Source organism: Protopterus annectens, chromosome 13.part0 (assembly GCF_019279795.1).
Source record: "Protopterus annectens isolate FY-2018-M chromosome 13.part0, PAN1.0, whole genome shotgun sequence".
NCBI classification, from domain to species: Eukaryota; Metazoa; Chordata; order Ceratodontiformes; family Protopteridae; genus Protopterus; species Protopterus annectens.
Genome location: NC_056747.1, coordinates 896,806,096 through 896,825,350, shown reverse-complemented (window position 1 = coordinate 896,825,350; position 19,255 = coordinate 896,806,096). Strand labels below are relative to the sequence as shown.

Here is a 19,255-nt window from a genome sequence, read left to right as displayed (position 1 = left end):
TTGATACTACACACCAACCCCATCTAAAAACATGGAGAAAAGACGGTTGATAATGATGATGATATTCTGCTGTTTGTTACACTATTAGACTTGCAAAGATATAGGAGATCAAGGACAACATGGCCTATAATGAGACACAAGGTGAGGCACAGATCACTTCTCAAAAGTCTACAAGACACTGAGTAAAAGGACAAAGATTCTAGCCTTCTTGGCAGCTCAGAGTGTTATAGTCTGTAATCTTTTTAGTTAGCAACTTATGTGATTTCTCTTGTTGTTTGATACATTGAGTGAGCTGCATTCTGAAGGGAGCACTGTCTTCTATAATTGTTCCCATCAGTGCTGCATAAAAGTGAACAATGACATCTTTAGATCTGGATAATAACCTTGGCTATTAGTTGTACTAAGTAGAATTTTTTTTTACTACAGTTGCCACAAGATCAAAGGAGAGGAAGCTGTCAACACAGGCACCCAAGTGCCCAACTACATTTTTGTTTAGTAGTGGAGTACTGTTTATTCTATATGTAGATGGTACAATTTGTTTGAAATTACACTACAATTTTCAGTGATTAATTTGATCCCACTTTCAGTACATGTATTAACTACGGTAAGATTTTGATGAAGGCTATGGGTGTCATGGATGGTGTTCTTGACAAGAACACCCGGTTAGCAGACATCTGCAAACTTAGTTAACCAACCTTGTTCTTAGTGTCAGCCAATGACAGGTATGAATTTGAGCCCTCACTAGTTCAAAGACAGCTTATGATTAGCATGGAATGTGACATTCTCCTGTGGTCAGATGTTGTGGGAGATGGTTTTGGCATTGTTTGACCTCCTGACTACTTAGCTTTTCCAAACAGTCTGGCATTGACCTGGAATAATATAAGAATCCTCCTTCTGGTCTCTATGGTGACCACACTCCACAGCCTCCTTCCTCATTCTGGTGATGCAGGCCTCAAGCTTCTCTTTTCAAGACCTGCAGGTGACTGGACTGAAGTACTGGATACATGTGGCATGGCTTCCTGCTGTGCACTAATCCTGGACAACACAGACAGTGCTACTGTGGATGATGCCTTGTGATGTACCAAACAAAGGAACACTTTGCAAATTTTCACAGTTTGGTCACTGAATTTGGCAACATTGTTGTGACTATTTTAATACAGAGCACCGAAATATGCAAGCAACAGAAACAAAATGGGAAACAATGGAGCTGAGCCCACCCTCCCAGTCTGGGAAGTGATGTAATGAAATGCTCCTGCCAGATGCACGTGCCAAGGAGTACTGACACGTTTCAGAGATTTGCCAAGCTAGAGATATCAGAAGAGGAAATGCCAACAGCTGCTCACTGCAGAAGGCCTTTAGTCAAACCTTCTCTTACTTTATTATTTCCATGACTTCTGCCTTTACCTCTAAAAGGGGCATGGGTAAAAAGAATAAAGATGAACGTTGCATACTTGCCACAATGATAGAATCATGTTATCTGTTTCATTCCAGTTCAACCTGTGGGTTAACAGATCCAATTCGGATCCAAGGCCAGCCACGCCAAAAGACTTCAACCGTGCAGCTCTGCCTCCTCTAACCATAATATCTCACTCCCTATCTGCCTCAGATCAAGTTTGCCCGACCTATAAACATGAAATATGAAAGACAAAAAACACTCCCAAGATCTTAACACAGGACTCCAAGAAGGACTGAGGAACACCTGGACACCTCAGCCTCTTGCTATCATTATAGAAAGTACATAACTTTCGTATCTGATGTTGCCTTTTCCATCTGGCTTCAACCAATGGGACAAAGTCTCCAGCCACTTATCATTCCAGGGAAGCCCCAGGAGAGAACATTCCACATAATGGTGAAACCCAACACGGCCCTGGCCCTTATCTGTATATCCAACTTGTAATGGGACACAATCAGACAGTAGCAGCACAATTATCATCAATAGAGGCTCTGGAGAAAAAGGCTGCAGACTTAGCCACTGCTCTAGTATAATGGTCTTTATGTTTTGTTGGCAAGGTCTTTCCTTTCAAATTACACCCAAAGAAAATGCAGTCAAACAGCCATTTGGATAGGGTTATTTTTGACACTAGCCTGCACAGCCTGGCCTTGGAAAAGAAGACAAAACGTTGACTTCCCAAAGGCTTTGGTCCTGTATTTCAGTTGTCTATGAACATCTAGACAATGTAACAAATATTCCCCTTTATTAGTGAATGTCAGGAAAAAACACAAGTCAGTCAATTAGCTGATTCAAGCTAGGTTCTGAAGCTACCTTAGGAAAGAAATAGGCATCATTCCTATGAGAAACCCTATCCCTATGGAAGATCAAATAAGGAGGTACTGAGGATAAAGTCTGCAGCTCTGAAACCTGTCTAGCAGAAGTAACATCCACCAGGAAGATGGTCTTCCAAGAAAGTAATTTCAAGGAAACAGTAGAAGGAGGCTCAAATGGAAGACCAGATATCACATCCAGCATGAAAAGCAAATCCCAAGATGGAACAGGATGAATTGGCGGTCAGAAAAAGAACATACTCCTCAGAAAACCCTTGGAAATCTTCAGAACAGCTACTGGAGTATTATCTCTACAAATATGGAAATAGCCACCAGTTGATCCTTAGTAGAATAAGCCACCAGTTGATCCTTAGTAGGAGAATAGCTCAACTCAGATTGAAATAGGTCAGCAAGAACATCCAGGAAAGTATCCAGAGGAGCTGAAAAGGGAATATCTCCATTTACTAGCACAGATTATCTGTGTAGACAGTTTCTAGGAAGAGGATAAAATATTGGTAACTCTGTGAGAGAGCTTGAGAACTTGGTCAATATGAGGGTATGAAGACTTGGTGCAGGAATCCCTGCCAGATGAGAGATCAACACCAGAAAAGGTTCAAGGACCAATGGAGAGTAGCAAAGGTGCAGACACAGGAAAGGGAACTAGACTTACCAAGGCCAGAATGAGAAGCACAGTCTTCTCTGCAATGGGCAGCTTTCTGAAGAAATTTTATTATAAGGGGAATAAGCAGATAAAATACAGTAGAACTGGGGGCCAAGCATGAAGAAGATTGTCCTTCAGTAACTGTCCCACAAGGGGAAGCCGGGCATAAAGACTGCTGCACTTCATGTTGCATGGGGTGGCAAACAGACTGCAGTAATGGGTTCCCCCAGTACTGGAAGATCTGGGCTGCTACCTTCAGATTCAGAGACCACACATGAGGAAGAAGAATGTTCTTGCTTAAACTGTCCTGTAAGATGCTAGATCTCCCCAGGAAGTACACTGCTATCACAAACTGCTTAGTGGACATCTCCCACTGCCACACTCTCATAGCTTCCTGACAGAGGATAAGACCCTGTTTGTTCAGGTACCAAACCGCAGACATATTGTCTATTTGAACGCAAATCACACCCTTGGGGAAAGTCCTGAAAGGCCTGCAATGCTAGCAGAACCACTCACATCTCTAAGACGTCAATGTGAAGGCTGACCTTGAAAGTTGGCCACATCCTCTGAAATGTCTTCCCTTCAAAAAGTCTCCGCCCCAGAAGGAAGGTGTTTGTAGTGACAGTACCCTGTGTTTCAGGAAGCACAATGGGTCAATAAAAATAAGAAACCCGCAGGCCACAGAGACTGCGACAGGTAAAACAGCCAATAAAACACAATGGGTTGCCCAGTGAAGACAAGGGGAAACTCCATCTACTATCTGATCTGAGCCTGACAGATGTTTGTCATGACAATTGGAAAGTTCAAGTGATGTGCTATGTATGACCATTGAGTTGCTAACATCCAATGCAATATCTTCACAGTACCTAGCCAGGCACACCAGGCATATCAATGCCTCCATGTGACTCAAAGGCCTCAGGACGGTGGTGGCTACAGGCTTGTGAAAATGAAGTAGATGAGTCACCTCTGCACGAAGGCAGCTCACACTGTTTACTGGAAGTCTTGTTGTCTGAGGCACTGTATCCAAACAGCATCCTATGAACTCCAACACTTGAATGGACTACAGACTGGATTTCTCATAGTTCGTGATTCTTAAGGACAGGCACAAGTAGGGTAAGGAGTCCTGAACCTTGACCAATGATGTCCTCATGGAGGTGGTGACGAGCCAGTGACTCGGGTATGGAATGATTTGGAACCTAGCAGCCTGAGCCAAGCTGCTACAACTGCCATGTACTTGGTAAACACCCAGGATCTGTTGGAAGACCAAAGGGCAGCACTTGTGTCTGGTAATGTTCAGCTTCCAGACAATAGTGAAGGTATCTCCAGGACTGCCTCACAATCTTTATATGGTGGTAGGCATCCTTGAGATCTATCGAGCATATCCAGTTATCCCTTCTCAACAGAGGCAGACTGGACTGCATCGTGACCATCTGGAACTTGGTTTGCTTCACACAATTGTTCAGTTTGCTTAGATCAAAAGTTGGTCACAAGTTCTTATTCCTCTTTGGCACCAAAAGAATATGGAACAGACCCTGGATCTCTGTTGGTCTGGTGGGACCTCTTGGGTGGTTCAGTTTGTGCAGATTGTGATTCCTAACTGCTGTCTCTCTTCTCTGATGGTGTGGAACATCTGGGAGGGATTTGACATTTTCTCTTGCAGAAAAAAAAGGAACTGTATAGCCTCTAGATATGACTTTTAACACCCATGCTTCTGAATTGATGGCCTCCAAAATTTTTGGGTGGACAGCCAAGCAACTCCCACCTGCCTCCAGAATGGGACAGTTGGCCAACCCTTCAGTTAAGCTGAAAGAGCCTCATGGAAAACACTCCATGGAAGCCCTGGTTCTGCGGACCACCTCTGCTGCATGGGCAATGTCCATTCAGGTTGCCCCCCCGCCACAAGGGGCAAGCTCATCCGGGGAGTTCTGAAAACACTGCCCCCCCCCTTCTGGTTCTTACAGAAAGACAGCTGAGGTGTGGCAAAGCGCACCCCAATGGCAGACAAAGTCTTTCCATCCTGTTCACTCATGGTTAATGTGTTCTTGACCTCTGTGCCAAAAATAGAGGAACCACTGCAAGGGGCATAAACAAAAGACACCTTAAAGCAGTCTGCAAAATTATATCATTGCATCCAAGAATGCCACAGGATGGCAATGCCGGTGCCCACAGCTTGAGACCTTTAATCAGTTGCATTAGAAAGGAGACGGAAAGACACATTGGTAATAAACTGCATGGTCAACCACTGCTTCTCCAGAGTCTTTAGAGTCTACGAATCCTGTTGTCTTTTTACTACCTTCGACATTTCACAGAAAATGTCATGATGAAATCTTGTCAAATGAGCCAAATAATTCAACATTCTCAGAACGAAAGTCGCTGAAGTGTAAGTGCAACATCACTAAACAGTCCAACAACCTAGACTCCCTGTTCAGGGGACTGAACAAAGAACTTTCCTCTGAAATGTACTTTTTGGTGGCTGCTGCCAACATAATGGCATTAACAATGGGTCATTGACTCCAATTTGTCTGGTCCTAAGAGGGGGCTAATATCTTATCAGGTTTTCTAGAGATAAGGTTCACCATATCCAATTCCCTCCATGTCCCCTGGTACACCAGGTCGATAAGGACATCAGGAGGAGGAACCATCCAGGATATGAATGGACCTACAACAAAGACCTCCAAAAATACTGACTCCACCAGACAGGGAGCACTGGCAGTCCAGCCCCCAGCACCCACACTGATGAAGAAGTTTCACAAAATTTCCAAAAGAGCCATCTTCATGTGGGGACTTTGGGGAGCCCTCTCATCCATGAGAGATTCCTTTGTGGTATCCAAGTTCTTTCTCTTGCAACAACTCTTACCATGACCCTCCCAGACCATAGAATCCAGGGGAGAAGTGAAATAGGCAGAGGGCTCTGGAGGCAGGGTGACTTGGAAGTCTGGGGGTGTGGGCTGCCCCAGAACTTCCTGATGCACGTACTTAGGTCCAGATATATACAGGAGGGGATCACCAGCCATTACCGACCACTCCATCTCTGACCTGGAGAAAATCCTTTCAATGGCGAAGGCAGAAGCCAATGCCAGCCACCTAGTACCAACACGTCTGACATCCAAGAAATCCACAGAGCTGTCTGCTCCAGAGCCAATCCAATCTACCGAGGCTCCAAAAGGAAGGAAATACTCTGAAACTTTAAGAGTCAATCCTGAAACTAGAACCGTGACCCTGAGCTTACAGCTCTCAGGTGCTCCCAGCTCCAACACAATCGGAGTTGAAAACACCAAGGTAGAGGCTGGTGCTTAAAGCAGCCAAGCCATTGGCACCAACCTGGAACACGGCAAGGCAACCAGATCCACAAGCCTCAGAACCAAAGGATCCAAGGGAAGAAAAGCAACAGATGGAGCTGAACCCTCTGCTACTGGAACCAAGGAGAGAGGGAGAAGCCCTATTTGAATCTGGGCCTTCAGGAAGGACCACATTAATTGCTCCAAATGAGAAGGCCTAACAATCCCAACCAAGTAGACAGAGTGAGCCAACAAGGCGACTGACAAGGGCTTTGAAGCCTGCTGCCCAGTAGTTCGATCAAATGATCAGATCCAAGCTGGAGAGGCCCATAACCAAGGTGGAGAGGGAGAGTATTCCAGTAAGAACTCCGCTGGAGTACTAGGAGAGAAAGAGGACTGGACCCTACCTGAACTCCACCCCATAACCAAGAACAGAATCTGGACACTCAAAGCTGAAGACATGGATTTCCCCAAAGCCGGCATTGTGGAGGATCAGCTCCAAGAAAATGGAGATGACCCTGGTGCTGAGGCTCCCATAGGAGACAAAGGAAGATAAGTGGATATTTGGATCTGGCTGATCAGGATGAAGGGGAGCTGCCCATTTATAGTCCTTCTTGTCCTTCTCTGAGCCTTAGGGTCCTTAAAACTGTCCTTACCCAAACCCCTCTCCCACTTGCTTGGACTCTTAAGAGGGAGAAGAAGTGGAAGCAAAAGAATCGCCACAGGCAACAAGTACTTCAGCACTAACTTGGTCCAGCACTCATTCATCTCCCAGGTACCAAAACCAGCACACATGGAGTATTCAGCATCCAAGTGCGCAAAGTCAAGGCAACAAACTAACTGTGCACAACCTGAGATGGCAATTTGTGTACGCATACCTCACATTTCTTCAAATTCTTTTTATCCATCTTAAAGGAAGAAGAAGAAGAAACAGAAGGCACGCCAACCAGCTAATCTAAACATAGAAAAGATGAAAAAAGGCACGCGGCGCACACACGCATGCACACACACACACACACACACACACACACACACACACACACACACACAAACACACACACGCACACACGCAAGCAGACACGCGCGCACACACGCACACACACACACACACACGCACGCACACACTAATAGCCCTAACCACCTAACAGCCTATCTAGCTAACAGCATAATACAATCCAAGGGGAAAAAAACTATGATTAAAAAAAAAAAAAAGATTTTAACAGTGGAAAAAAAGCAGGAATGCCACAGAGTCAAAAACACTACAGACTCAAAACAATCCACTAAATCTAAACCTCACCCTTACTAATCCACTGAACACCTAAGACAGTGTAGAGGAAGGAAATACAAGAAGAAAAAGGCAAACTATCACCAAATGTAAAGGATACTGATGCTCCAGCGACAGAACTCTCAGTCATGCTGCAGTCTGTACAGGCAGCAAATGAGACCTGGGGTAGACAGGAGGAAGCAAGGTATTATGGATAGTGAAGGAAGAGCTCAACAGCTGAAGTCTTTTGGAATGGCAGTTCTCAGATCGGAGTTGAATCCGATAATCCACAGACTGAACCTGGATGGAAATGACATCGAATCTCATGACTGCTTACATACAGAGACATGTATACATGGCTTCAGAAACAGACAGGAATCTCTGTATTTGTGGAACCTACCTCAAGAGAGTTATTCTACTGTGTAGCTAATATTCTGAATAAATAAAAACAAATAATATTTTATTGTTCTAATGTACTAGACAACATTTGAGTTACTGAGAAAACCATTTTTAAACATTCCCTAAATACAAAATACAGCAAATAGAAAGTACTGTTTTGTTACAGGTTTTCACCAAATGACACTTTCACAGATGCTGACACTCATACTTGGAAATAACCACACTCTTTCAAAGCAATGGCTTAAGAAAGTATCTTTGCAAAGCACAGCTAGTTTCTCTCCACAACCCTGTGCTTAACTTACAATTAACAAACAGAAATAAGTAGAATAAATGTGTACTTATACCATGGCAAACAAAAATAAATATATGTAATGTTAGATTTTATAATGCTGCAATCAATAATCGCTGCAACGTTACCACCGATTACTAGGCTTGGTATGCAGGATATATTTTTACTGCTGCAACCTGACAGTGTGCAGTGAAAGTTTCACAACATCTTCTCCTCACACTAGACATCATGAAATATCAGAACAGATCCAAATGGCAGCACTCCAAATATGGTATACAAGGTTTCATAAAGGCCATATTAGCATAGCTATAAAAAATGACCTTGCTGTTCTGCTTAGTGGTACATCACTACAACACAGAGACCGTCACTGCTATATATCCAGTCATTCTTTGAAAATGTTTAGAAAATAAGTGTACAAACCGAAATGGCAGCACCTGAAGATGGAAACGCTGGTGAAACCTAACCAAAAGATGAAAAGAAGCATTAATTTGCTGTTTTAACAATGTGGAAAAAATAACGGATCACAAATTTAGAATCAATGACATATTCCAAAGTTAGCAAAGTTAGCCATTACGAAAATGCACTGTTTTGAATAACTGTGAGGGATAATGCAACTGTCTGGCAAAAATAATGCATGTAGATTTTATGCAACTAGTTTATTACACATAGAAAACAATACTAATATGTGATTATAGCTTCACTACATGCAAAAGATAAGTGGAAGTAGATATCAACCTGGTACAATGCCCCTTGACCGCAATGTACACAGATGGGTTGGGTGAATCGAGAAAAAATACAACACAAAGCCTGTAATCCATTTGAAAGAGAGTTTTGTGAAACTGACAACCACCATCACCCCCTAGTACATGCATATACACACACATATGAAGTAAAGAAAAAAAATAAATAAAGTAACAGGATATAACTATAAGGTCATAAAAATATGAACATCAAGGAGGCATTAGAACAGTTAAAACAATAATGGCATATACTTTGCTTGCACATCTCTTTTTAAGATATCTGCATAATTTGCAAATTTACCAATAACTAAAATCCAGGAAATTTAGCTGTTTATATTTTGATCAAACAGCAAGACTCTTCTATATCCAGTTACTTGCATCTTCATAAAACAATGGGGGGAATTTAGTAAAGATTACACATTTTTTTGTGTTTGCATCGCAGCGCAATGCGTACACGAGTTTGAACATTTTTAGATTCAATAAGTGCCGCTCAGCAGAGTGCATGCACGTGCAAAAGGGGAAATTTCCAAGGAATGCAAATTACCTCATAATCAGGTGAATCTTATGCAAATGAGGCAGGTTAAGTGATCCAACAAGCAGAAAGACATCCACGTAGACTCTGTGTCAGTGTCTGTAGTGTGCACAAATTTTTCTGCATACAGGAGTCTACACAAACAGAAGGGGGTGTAAAACTCCAGAAATATGGGCATACCTTCCACGAAAATTTTACACTACATGCAGCTATGCGCAAAACTAATATTGTGGATGTCCAAAAGAAGAAGGGAATAATTCCAATTGATAATATATTTTTTAATAATCTCGGCTATGCTCCGCAGTGCCTAAACATGCTTAACAGAAACAAAAAAATAAAAAAAGAGAGAAAAAGCATTTTATAATATTTGTCAGAAATGTATTACAGGATCTTGCGTCAGGTCTGTACAATGATGCATTAGTCCTGTTGCCCAGTTCATATGACTATGAACTGTGTAGTTTCCAGGCTATCAGCATGGATATGTATGAGGTGGATATCTTGAACTGCAAAAAGGAGTAAGGGTGTCTGCATATCCACTTTGTATAGGCTCCCGCATCATGTTGATATTTCCACTAGATGTAGATGCCAGCAGGGGGCTGTGTAAAGTTACTTTTAGGAATTTTTAATTCCCAGTGCTCAAGTTTGCACTGCATGCCACATAGCTGAGCGTGTTCTTGCGGAATGACCACTCAGGTCACACCGATGATGTAGACAGCAAATAATTAAAACCAGATATAGTCACAGTTATTGATTTTGACTTCTGTAAAAGCTATGCTGCGCAGCGCATAGCTTAACATGTTTGCATGGCACACTACCTACGTGACAGTGATTATGTATGCAGCAGTGAATGTAAAGCAGATATATTCAATGAATACTTATTATTGTGTATAAGCTATGCTGCATGTCACACACTAACATAAGGTCATTAAATGATGTTAATTACATTCTAGGCAGGTGAAATGCATTAGCCAATCACACATGGTGGACCTACAGCAGACCCGTATAAAGAATACATACATCCCCAATACTCTGGACCACTGGAGTACAGACTTTGGAATTTTAGCAGAAATAATGTTAGAGGCTGCTGCACATCTGCTACATCAGCATTTGCTAGATGCTGAAGTCAATGCTGCTGGTGTTGCTGACAACAAGCCTAGGCTGAGAAGGAGAAGAGTGCTCAGGCCCAGGGTAACTTTCCAGGAGCTACATGAGCTGGAGATTGTAGAGAGCTACAGGGTGGGCAGGGACATATTACAAGAACTCAATGAACTCTACCGCCCTCAACTCAGAGCCAGAGCCAACAGTGGGGAAACCATCCGAGTGAAAACAAAAGTATGTGTAGCCCTTAGGATACTAACTATGGGTGCTTTTCAAAGACCATCTGGAGACATGAGGATGTCACAGTCATGTGCATCCAGGATACTGCACCAGTTCCTGGATGCTATGCTATCACATGCCAGTGAGCACATATCTTTTTCCCTCTTCCCTGAGGCGAGAGACAGCAATATGCAACAGTTCTACCATGTAGCACACTACCCTGAAGTACTGGGTGCCATAAATTGCACTCATGTACACATCAAGGCACCACCTGGTGAGCAGGACAGAATCTACATTAACTGCAAGGGGTACCACTCCATCAACTGCTAGATTATGTGCAATGGCCAGGGAATTATCCTGAATGTGTGCGCTGGCAGCTCTGGCAGTTATCACAACTCCCATATCTGGCAGACATCACAGCTGTACCAGATGTATGCTATGGGGGATATCCTATGTGGCCATTTACTAGGGGATGTTGGCTACGCCCTTGAACCGTGGATGATGACACCCATCAGAAATGCACACACACCCATGGAAGAATGCCATAATGAGGTACATGCACAAACTAGGAACATCATAGAGCATGTGTTTGGGCTTCTGAAGTCACAGTTACAGTACCGGATATATCTGGTGGAGCCCTGTAATATTTTCCAGCCACATATGCACATATATTCACAGTATCTGCTATGCTGCATAAGCTGGTCCTGCAGAAACAGCTGCAGCAGGATCAGCAAAAGGAAGGGATACACAGGCCCCCACCACTGCCTAGGTCACCACAGGCAAAGTCACAGGAGGAGTTGGAGGAAGAACCCCCTGCTGATGTCCCTGTTGCCAAATGTAGGCATGCTCAGATATGCCCTAGTTTTGGCTAACAGAATGCACAGCACCTAGGGACAGACACCTTACTCCTACTCACATATGGAAATTAAAATTGATGGCAGGCAACCCACACATCCTGTATCTATCCATGTATTTAGTTGCATCTGACAAAATCAGCCCTGAACTACAGTCATGTCACCTGCTGCATTTGCTAGGTAAGTCCGTAACCTACACAGTACTCATAAGGATTATTATGATATGGCATTGTATGTATGGAACTGGTACATTATGCAAGTAACTACAGTGGGCAACTTGGACAGAAATAACATCCACATGGGACTACAGATACCCAATTCCATTAGCATGTTTCCATTACTATTCACTAGGCCTCATGCACTGAATATTCTTTACGTACTACTGCAACAGATTCCTGGTACATCAATCAAGGGATATGTTAAACAGTGGGGTTAAATGAAAGACTATTGTGCATCCTAGCAGAACATGTGGTGTTGTTCCCCACACCCCACACAGCATTGTTCCCTTGTAACTGCTGTAATAGTAACTCATCAATGGTATATCAGCATTCCAGGCAGTCTCAGTACAGTAACACAGAAATTGATCATACACTGTATAGTTTACTTTAAGCAGGAATAACAATGTACATATTATGCAGGTGATTCTGTGATGAATGACCCCTGTCTGTCAAGCAGCTTGTGTAGCTCAAAGGACTAGGGTAATTAGCTTGTGTGATGACGTTCATGGTCCTAATCAAGAAGTATCCATTTATTTTGGATATGAGGAATTATTATGTTGTGTTTTATAGACTGTCAGTTTGTGTGTGGTGTAATATTATTACACTCCGACACATATTAATTACATCAGACAACTTTAGAAATCCATAGCCAATTTGAGTGAAGTACAGCAGTGCAGAAACGGGCAGTTGTCATTTTGTGCAACACACAAAATCCCAGACTGGTGTACAGGTGGGTGTGGGCTGCAGTCAGTTTATAACTAGCGAAAATCCCACTAGACATGCTCATACACTTAATAAAGCAGAGTGCAATTCTGTTACTCCTCACACACCTTTTTTATATATAGCTATATCTATACATACATATATGTATACATTTCTGCCTGTCACTCTTCTCCCCCCCTATAAACACATATAATATGTGTGTGTGTGTGTGTGTGTGTGTGTGTGTGTGTGTGTGTGTGTGTGTGTGTGTGTGTGTATATATATCACACATATATATATATATATGTATATGTATATATCACACATATATATATATATATATATATATATATATATATATATATATAGTATAGATATATACATACATATATTATACATATACACTGTCCTCAGTCTGATAGCGGGTTTTTGTAAAGAAATTTATGAGAGTCAGGGACCCTGTAGTACCTGTCAGGCTTTACTGGTGCAGGGGATAAAGAATCAGGAGACAGACTGGATTCAGAAAAAACATCATCTACAATATCAAGCACATGGGGTATAGCCAGGGGCCTGTGCTGAGGCAATAAAAGGAAATCTCAGAGCCTTTTCTTGGATTCTGAGTAATCCTGGGTCTCCCAATGGAAATGCTCCCTCATGGTGCACAGGGTTTCCCCAAAAGAGTAATCCTCAGGTGGTGAGGCTGAAGGAATGGACTCTTCAGCATCAGAGTCCTCAGGGAGGGAGAGAATAGCCCTGATCAGAAGAAGAATCAGAGGGAATGGAAACCTGATCAGAGGAATCATAATCAGTGTCTTGCCTAGGCCTTTTGTCAGGAGGGGGATGGGAGCCCCTGATTAGAGTAATAAGGTCTTCGGCCATTTTAAGCATTTGTTTCTTTGGCATGGATGACTGTTCTGGAGAATGCTGCACTTGTTTCCTTATCTTTATTGGTGTGTTTGCTTTTGCCTTTGCTGCTGTAGTAGCCTTAATTGTAAGCTGTGAAGGTCTGAAAACACCCTCAGAAGCCGGTGCCTGCTCAGCGGCTCCAGACCCACCTGAGGGTATAGATTCTGTAGGCCCAATACCTTGAGTTTCCACAGGCCTCGGTGTTTCCACATGGCTTTCGGTTACGGCCTGTGGCTCTGAGGTAGCGGGTGTCAGGGGCTGCGAAAGTGCCTCATTGAGAACCGGCGAACCAGCGACTGGTCTAGAAGAGGGTTCGTCGGTTTTGGACCTCGGATGCCTGTCTTTTTCTTTGTCTTTGCGTTTTTTATACATTCTGGTCGTCGGTTGTTCCGACGGCATTATATAATTAAATCTTCGTCCAAAATAATGTAAAGCAAAATCAAACCGACTTTTAATAGTGCGTTTATTGAATCTAGCACAAAACCGACAACTAGTAATGTCGTGGTCAGGGCCTAGGCAAGGAATACAGTAAGAGTGAAAGTCCTTATGAGGTATTTGCTTCCCACAAGAAATACAATTATTAACTTTTATTGACATCGGTCTGGAGCAAGAAAAAGTTTCCCCAATGGGGTACTTAGCTTTATTGAAGACTTCGGTTCTAAAATTCGATTTTGAAAATCTCAGGGGTCGGCTGACCGGCACTTGCGAACTGCTTTTGCTTCGGGCACCGCACAGCAAGAAAGACTGAAGAAAATGGCGTCAGTTGCAACTTTTATAGCTCTGGCGGACTGACGTCAGGGAAGAGGCAACAGCAACTGACGCCAGACCAAGATTTTGGAACTCGGGCCAACTGCGGGTCCCCTGCCAGCAGGATAACCCAAGTGTAATGCAACAGTGAAACATGAACATCTGATAGTGCATAGAGCCTGCCCTGAAGTGTATATATTTCCTGCAAGATTCCCTTATAGGGCTGTGCAGGTAAGCTTTTTTTAAGTCTAGAGGTGCCAGCCAGGAATCCTTGGCTAGCATAGGAAGCAGCTGTTGGAGAATTAGCATTTTGAATTTTGGAACCACCACAAAAATGTTGAGCATAGACAGATCCAGGATATGATGCCAAGAGTTTTCTTTTCTGGGAACCAGGAATAGTCCTGAATAAAAGCCTTGTCCCCTTTGTTCTGCTGGGACAGGTTGAATGGCCTTGATGCTGAGGAGAGAGAGTACTTGCTTTTGGGCCTCTGCCCACTGATTTGGGGGTAGGTCTGGCCATCCACTCAAGGTTGGGAGTGAGTGGAAGTGGAATCTGTATCCCAGGGAGATGATGTTTAAACCCATTTGTCTTGGGTAATGCATTCCCAGTTTTCTGCATGCAGGGCGAGCTTTCCTCCTAAAGGTGCAAGTAGTTGAGCAAGGCTTGGAGGAGTTAAGGAGAAGTCTTTGTGCAATTTTACCATAGGGGATGGCTTACTGCTCCCTGCTTTGGACATGGGAGCACCCCACTGCTTATATCTGTGCATAACCTGAGACTGAAGTCTTGGTGGTCTGCTGCCTCTGGGTGAGAAGGCCTGGAAGGGACTGGAAAGGACTAGTTCTTTGAAGGCCAATGCCTACTGAATCTAGGTGGCTGTACTTGTAAGAAATCTTTAACAGTTTGCATAGATTTAGCTTTTTCCTCCATCCTTTTGAGGACTTCTGCTTTATTGCCAAATAGGCGCGCTTGGTTGCATCCAGTAATTTTGCTTTTACATGATCTGGCAGGTTTTGTTCCTTAAGCCAAGCATGCCTTCTAAGTACAGACCCAGTGATGGCAGCCCTGCAAGCATCAAAACCACACTGCAAAGTATGTTTACCAACTTGGTCAGCAGAATGCATTAACTCTTGTAAATCTTTGTGTTCTGCACAGTCAGGAATCAACATAATTTTCTGTTTAATTAGCCCCATAATATGCAGCTGATACTTTAGCATATGAAACTGGTAATTTAAGGCCCTAATGGCCAGAGTAGCAGTGGTGAATATCTTCTTACCCCATCTGTCTAAAGCCCTAGAATCCCTGTCAGAAGGGGTAGGATGTTTGGCCTTAATGCCTTTTGGCCCTTGGGAAATGGTCTCTGGATCCGCAGAAGGATTCTTGAAAAGGAATTTGTGAGAGTCAGGTACTCTGTAGTACCTGTCAGGTTTCCTGGGAGCTGGAGGCAAAGTACTCGGGGTAAGGCTGGATTCCAATAAAACATCATCTACAATCTCCAGAACAGGAGGGATAGCTAGAGGCCTGTGCTGGGGCAGGTTTAAAAATTCTCTGAGTCTCTTTTTGGACTGAGAATAGTCCTGGCTTTCCCAGCAGAAATGCTCCCTAAGGGTATGCAAGGTTTCACCAAAAGAAAAATCTTCTGGAGGGGAAGCAGAGGGAATGGAATCCTCTGCCTCAGAATCCTCATAGGTAGATAAGGGTATGTCCTGGTAGTCAGAAGGAACAGAGATATCAGATTCCTGATCAGAAAAATTAGAAGGAAAATCAGTTCTAGGTCTCTTACTGGGGGAAGGCTGGCTTCCCCTAATTAAGGTGATAAGGTCTTCAGCCATTCTAATCATTTGTTTTTGAGGCATGTGGGCCTGAGAATGCGCTTTGGTCATCGGTTTCCTAGGCGTAGTGCAAACTTTAGGTCCGAGGAATTCGGTATTTTTGGCTTGAAACAAAGTTGTTGGTTTAATATGAAAATCAGTAGGCCTGAATACACCCTCAGAAGCTGGTTCCTGCACAGTGGCTCCGGACCCATCCAAGGTAGAGACATCTGTAGGTTCCATAGTCAAAGAAGCATCTCACGGCATACCGGACTTGAATGGGTCTCAGTAGAGGCCTGCGAATCTGTAGAAGCGGGTATCAGGGGCTGGGAAACGCCTCACTGAGTACCAGCGGACCGGTGACTATCTTAACGGAAGCATCGTCGGCAGTTTTGGACCTATGCGGTCCATCTCTGTCTTTATCTTTACAGTTTTTCAGAAGATCGGTAGTCGGATTGCTTAACGAAGCCATTTCGGTGTACGGGGATCGAGAGCGAAATCTTTAGCTACAAAAATAGCCCTACGAAGAATAGTTTGGGTATTGAACAAGGCATAAAACCGAGAGCAAAGGACGTCGTGGTCTGGGCCTAAACAGGTGATGCAGTAAGAATGAAAATCTCTGAGGTATTTGCTTTCCACAGGCAAGACAATTATTAATTTTTTCTGACATCGGTTACAGCAAGAAAAAAGGATCCCCAACAGGGTACTTAGCTTTTAGAAGACTTCAGGTCTGAAACTCGAAAAAAAATTTTCAGGAGTCGACTGACCGGCACTTGCGAACTGCTTCTGCTTCGTGCACCACACAGCAAGAAAGACTGATGTAATGGCATCGGCTGCATGTTTCATACCCCTGACGACCTGACGTCATGGAAGAAGCGACAGCATCCAATGCATAAATCCCAAGACTCTAGTATTCAGGCCGGCTGAGGGCTACCTGCAGGCAGATAACCCAAATGTGATGACTGCAACAGTGAAACATGAAGAACATCCAACAGTTATCCAGGATGGGCTGACACAAACATTCAGTTGTTGTCAGAGCCATTGACAAATACTAAATGCCAAGGAATGCACAATACAATCCTTTGGGAAGTCATCCACCCCTGGTAAATATCGTATTGTCCGCACACCTCCAACAGTTGAGCCAGCAGTCAAGGACTTATGGACACAGAGTGATCTAGCCTTTGACTTTCATGGGTCAGTAAGATGTGGGGAACCATTCAATGTTGCACAACCTATTGAGAAAGGTATTGCATGTAAACCCCAGAATGTCACTGTTACACTGTATCTGGCACTCATCATACCTATCATTGAGTGCAATGCCAACTTTGGTATGTAACTACACAGGTACATCCGACAACTATAACAGCCACAGAGGTTCCACAGTAAATCAATACATAGTGTACATAACATGTCCTATGCAGATCGTGTCAAGGCCCTAACTGTGTATTCTGTCTCCTACATGCTTTGGAGGGGAGGTGCATGGCTGCCATACAGGGAGGTGCCAGATCCCACTGTGTACCTCATGCATACCCAAAAAAGGACTAGCACGAGAGTTACCTGTTCTACACATCTACACCTTGACTGTGGTATAAATAGGATATGCTTGAGAGACAGGTATGCAACCCAGAGACTACACCCTATATGTAACAGGCTCCCCATCTGTGTGAAGCACACTTTCACTGTAACGCACAAAATGTGCAAGTTACACAATGGGATGTGGAAGAAGACAATCATAACTGGTTTAGGACATGTGCCTAATAGACACAGGGGAAACTGTAGATGGTTCATCTCCCACACCACAGCTTGTAGATGTCTCAGCTCCCAAAACCCTGCTTATACTTATCAAGGGTTATCAGACCTTATAAGAGATTAGGGATGCATGACTAGGCTGAAAGAAGCCATTGTTCCTGTTAGTCAATTATACACATATGAACCTATGGAGCCATGCACCTATACTGCTTTATCTTTGGATACATTTTTCTTCTGTGCTGACATTTCATCCTGTGGCCTGACATTTATGGGTTTATTGTAGCTGTGTACACATAGGTGTGTCCTACACAATCCTGGAAATGAAAAGTACAGTTGTGTACACCTACAATAAATGTAGATGTTCGAGTGTCTTCACTGTTGCAGTCATGACTGTAGGGTTCTCCCCTGCCGGCAGGCAGCCCTTGGTCGGCCAGAATCCCAAAGTCTGGGTCCGGCGTCGGCTGTTCAACCACGCTCCCTGACGTCAGAACGCCAGGAGTATAAAGCTGACAGCCGACGCCATCTTCTCCAGTTTTTCTTGCCCCAGATGTCAGGAGTCCCAAAATGAAAAAGGTCCCATAACCTTTGCAAATACACCTCAGAAGAATGGTGAAAAAAGGAAATACACAAAAGTAAAAATAAGAGGGGACAGGAGGGAGGAAAACCCAGACTGCAACAGTGAAGACACTCGAACATCTACATTTATGGTAGGTGTACACAACTGTACTATGTTCATTGTGTTTCACTGTTGCAGTCATGACTGTAGGGTAGAATCCCAAAGCTGAAAGAAAGGGAGGTGGTCATAAAGAGGAAGGGGCGGCTAAAAGGCCCTGCAAGACTGCAGAGGCAAAGCCTGCCCTAGACTTAGAGTAGAGAGGTAGATTGTAGTGCTTAGAAAAAGTATGCACTGAACTCCAAGTTGCAGCTTCCAAAATGTCCTTGGTAGGAACGCCCCTGAGGAAGGCCGCAGAAGTGGCAGCAGCTCTGGTGGAATGAGTCCGTATACTCCCTGGGATTTGCTTTCCATGGTGAGAACAACAAAATCTGATTCCATGAGCAATCCATTTAGAAATGGTATGTTTTGAAATGGCTTTACCTTGGGAACTTGAAGCATAAGAAACAAACAATTGTTCTGATTTTCTGATGTCCTTGGTTCTGTTCAGGTAAAAACGTAGTTGTCTGTGTACATCCAAGGAATGTAAGATCCTTTCCCCTTTATTTTGAGGAGTGGGGAAAAAGGTTGGCAAGTGGATAGTTTGATTTAAAGCCACTTTGGAAACCACCTTAGGCATGAAGGTAGGATTAGTCCTCAAAGATACCCTGTCTTGATGAAAAATAATATAAGGTTCCACAGCCATAAGAGCTTGTAACTCTGAAACTCTCCTGGCAGAGGTTAGAGCTAACAGGATAGCTGTCTTCCAAGATAAAAACTTGATGTCAGAAGAGGCAGCAGGCTCAAAAGGAGGCAAGGTTAGTTTTTCCAAAACATAGTTGAGATCCCAAGCAGGAATGGGAGGAGATCTAGGAG

At 43.5% G+C, this 19,255-nt stretch overlaps 1 protein-coding gene across 1 annotated transcript in view; it reads right to left on the bottom strand.

The window, feature by feature from the left end:
* The window catches only part of LOC122787755 (galectin-9B-like), a 562,044-nt gene that overhangs the window by 350,074 nt on the left and 192,715 nt on the right, over nt 1–19,255 (bottom strand). The window contains exon 5 of the mRNA XM_044054650.1: nt 8,574–8,612. Coding sequence (XP_043910585.1) covers nt 8,574–8,612 — 39 coding nt within the window. The remainder of the gene's footprint in view (nt 1–8,573; nt 8,613–19,255) is intronic.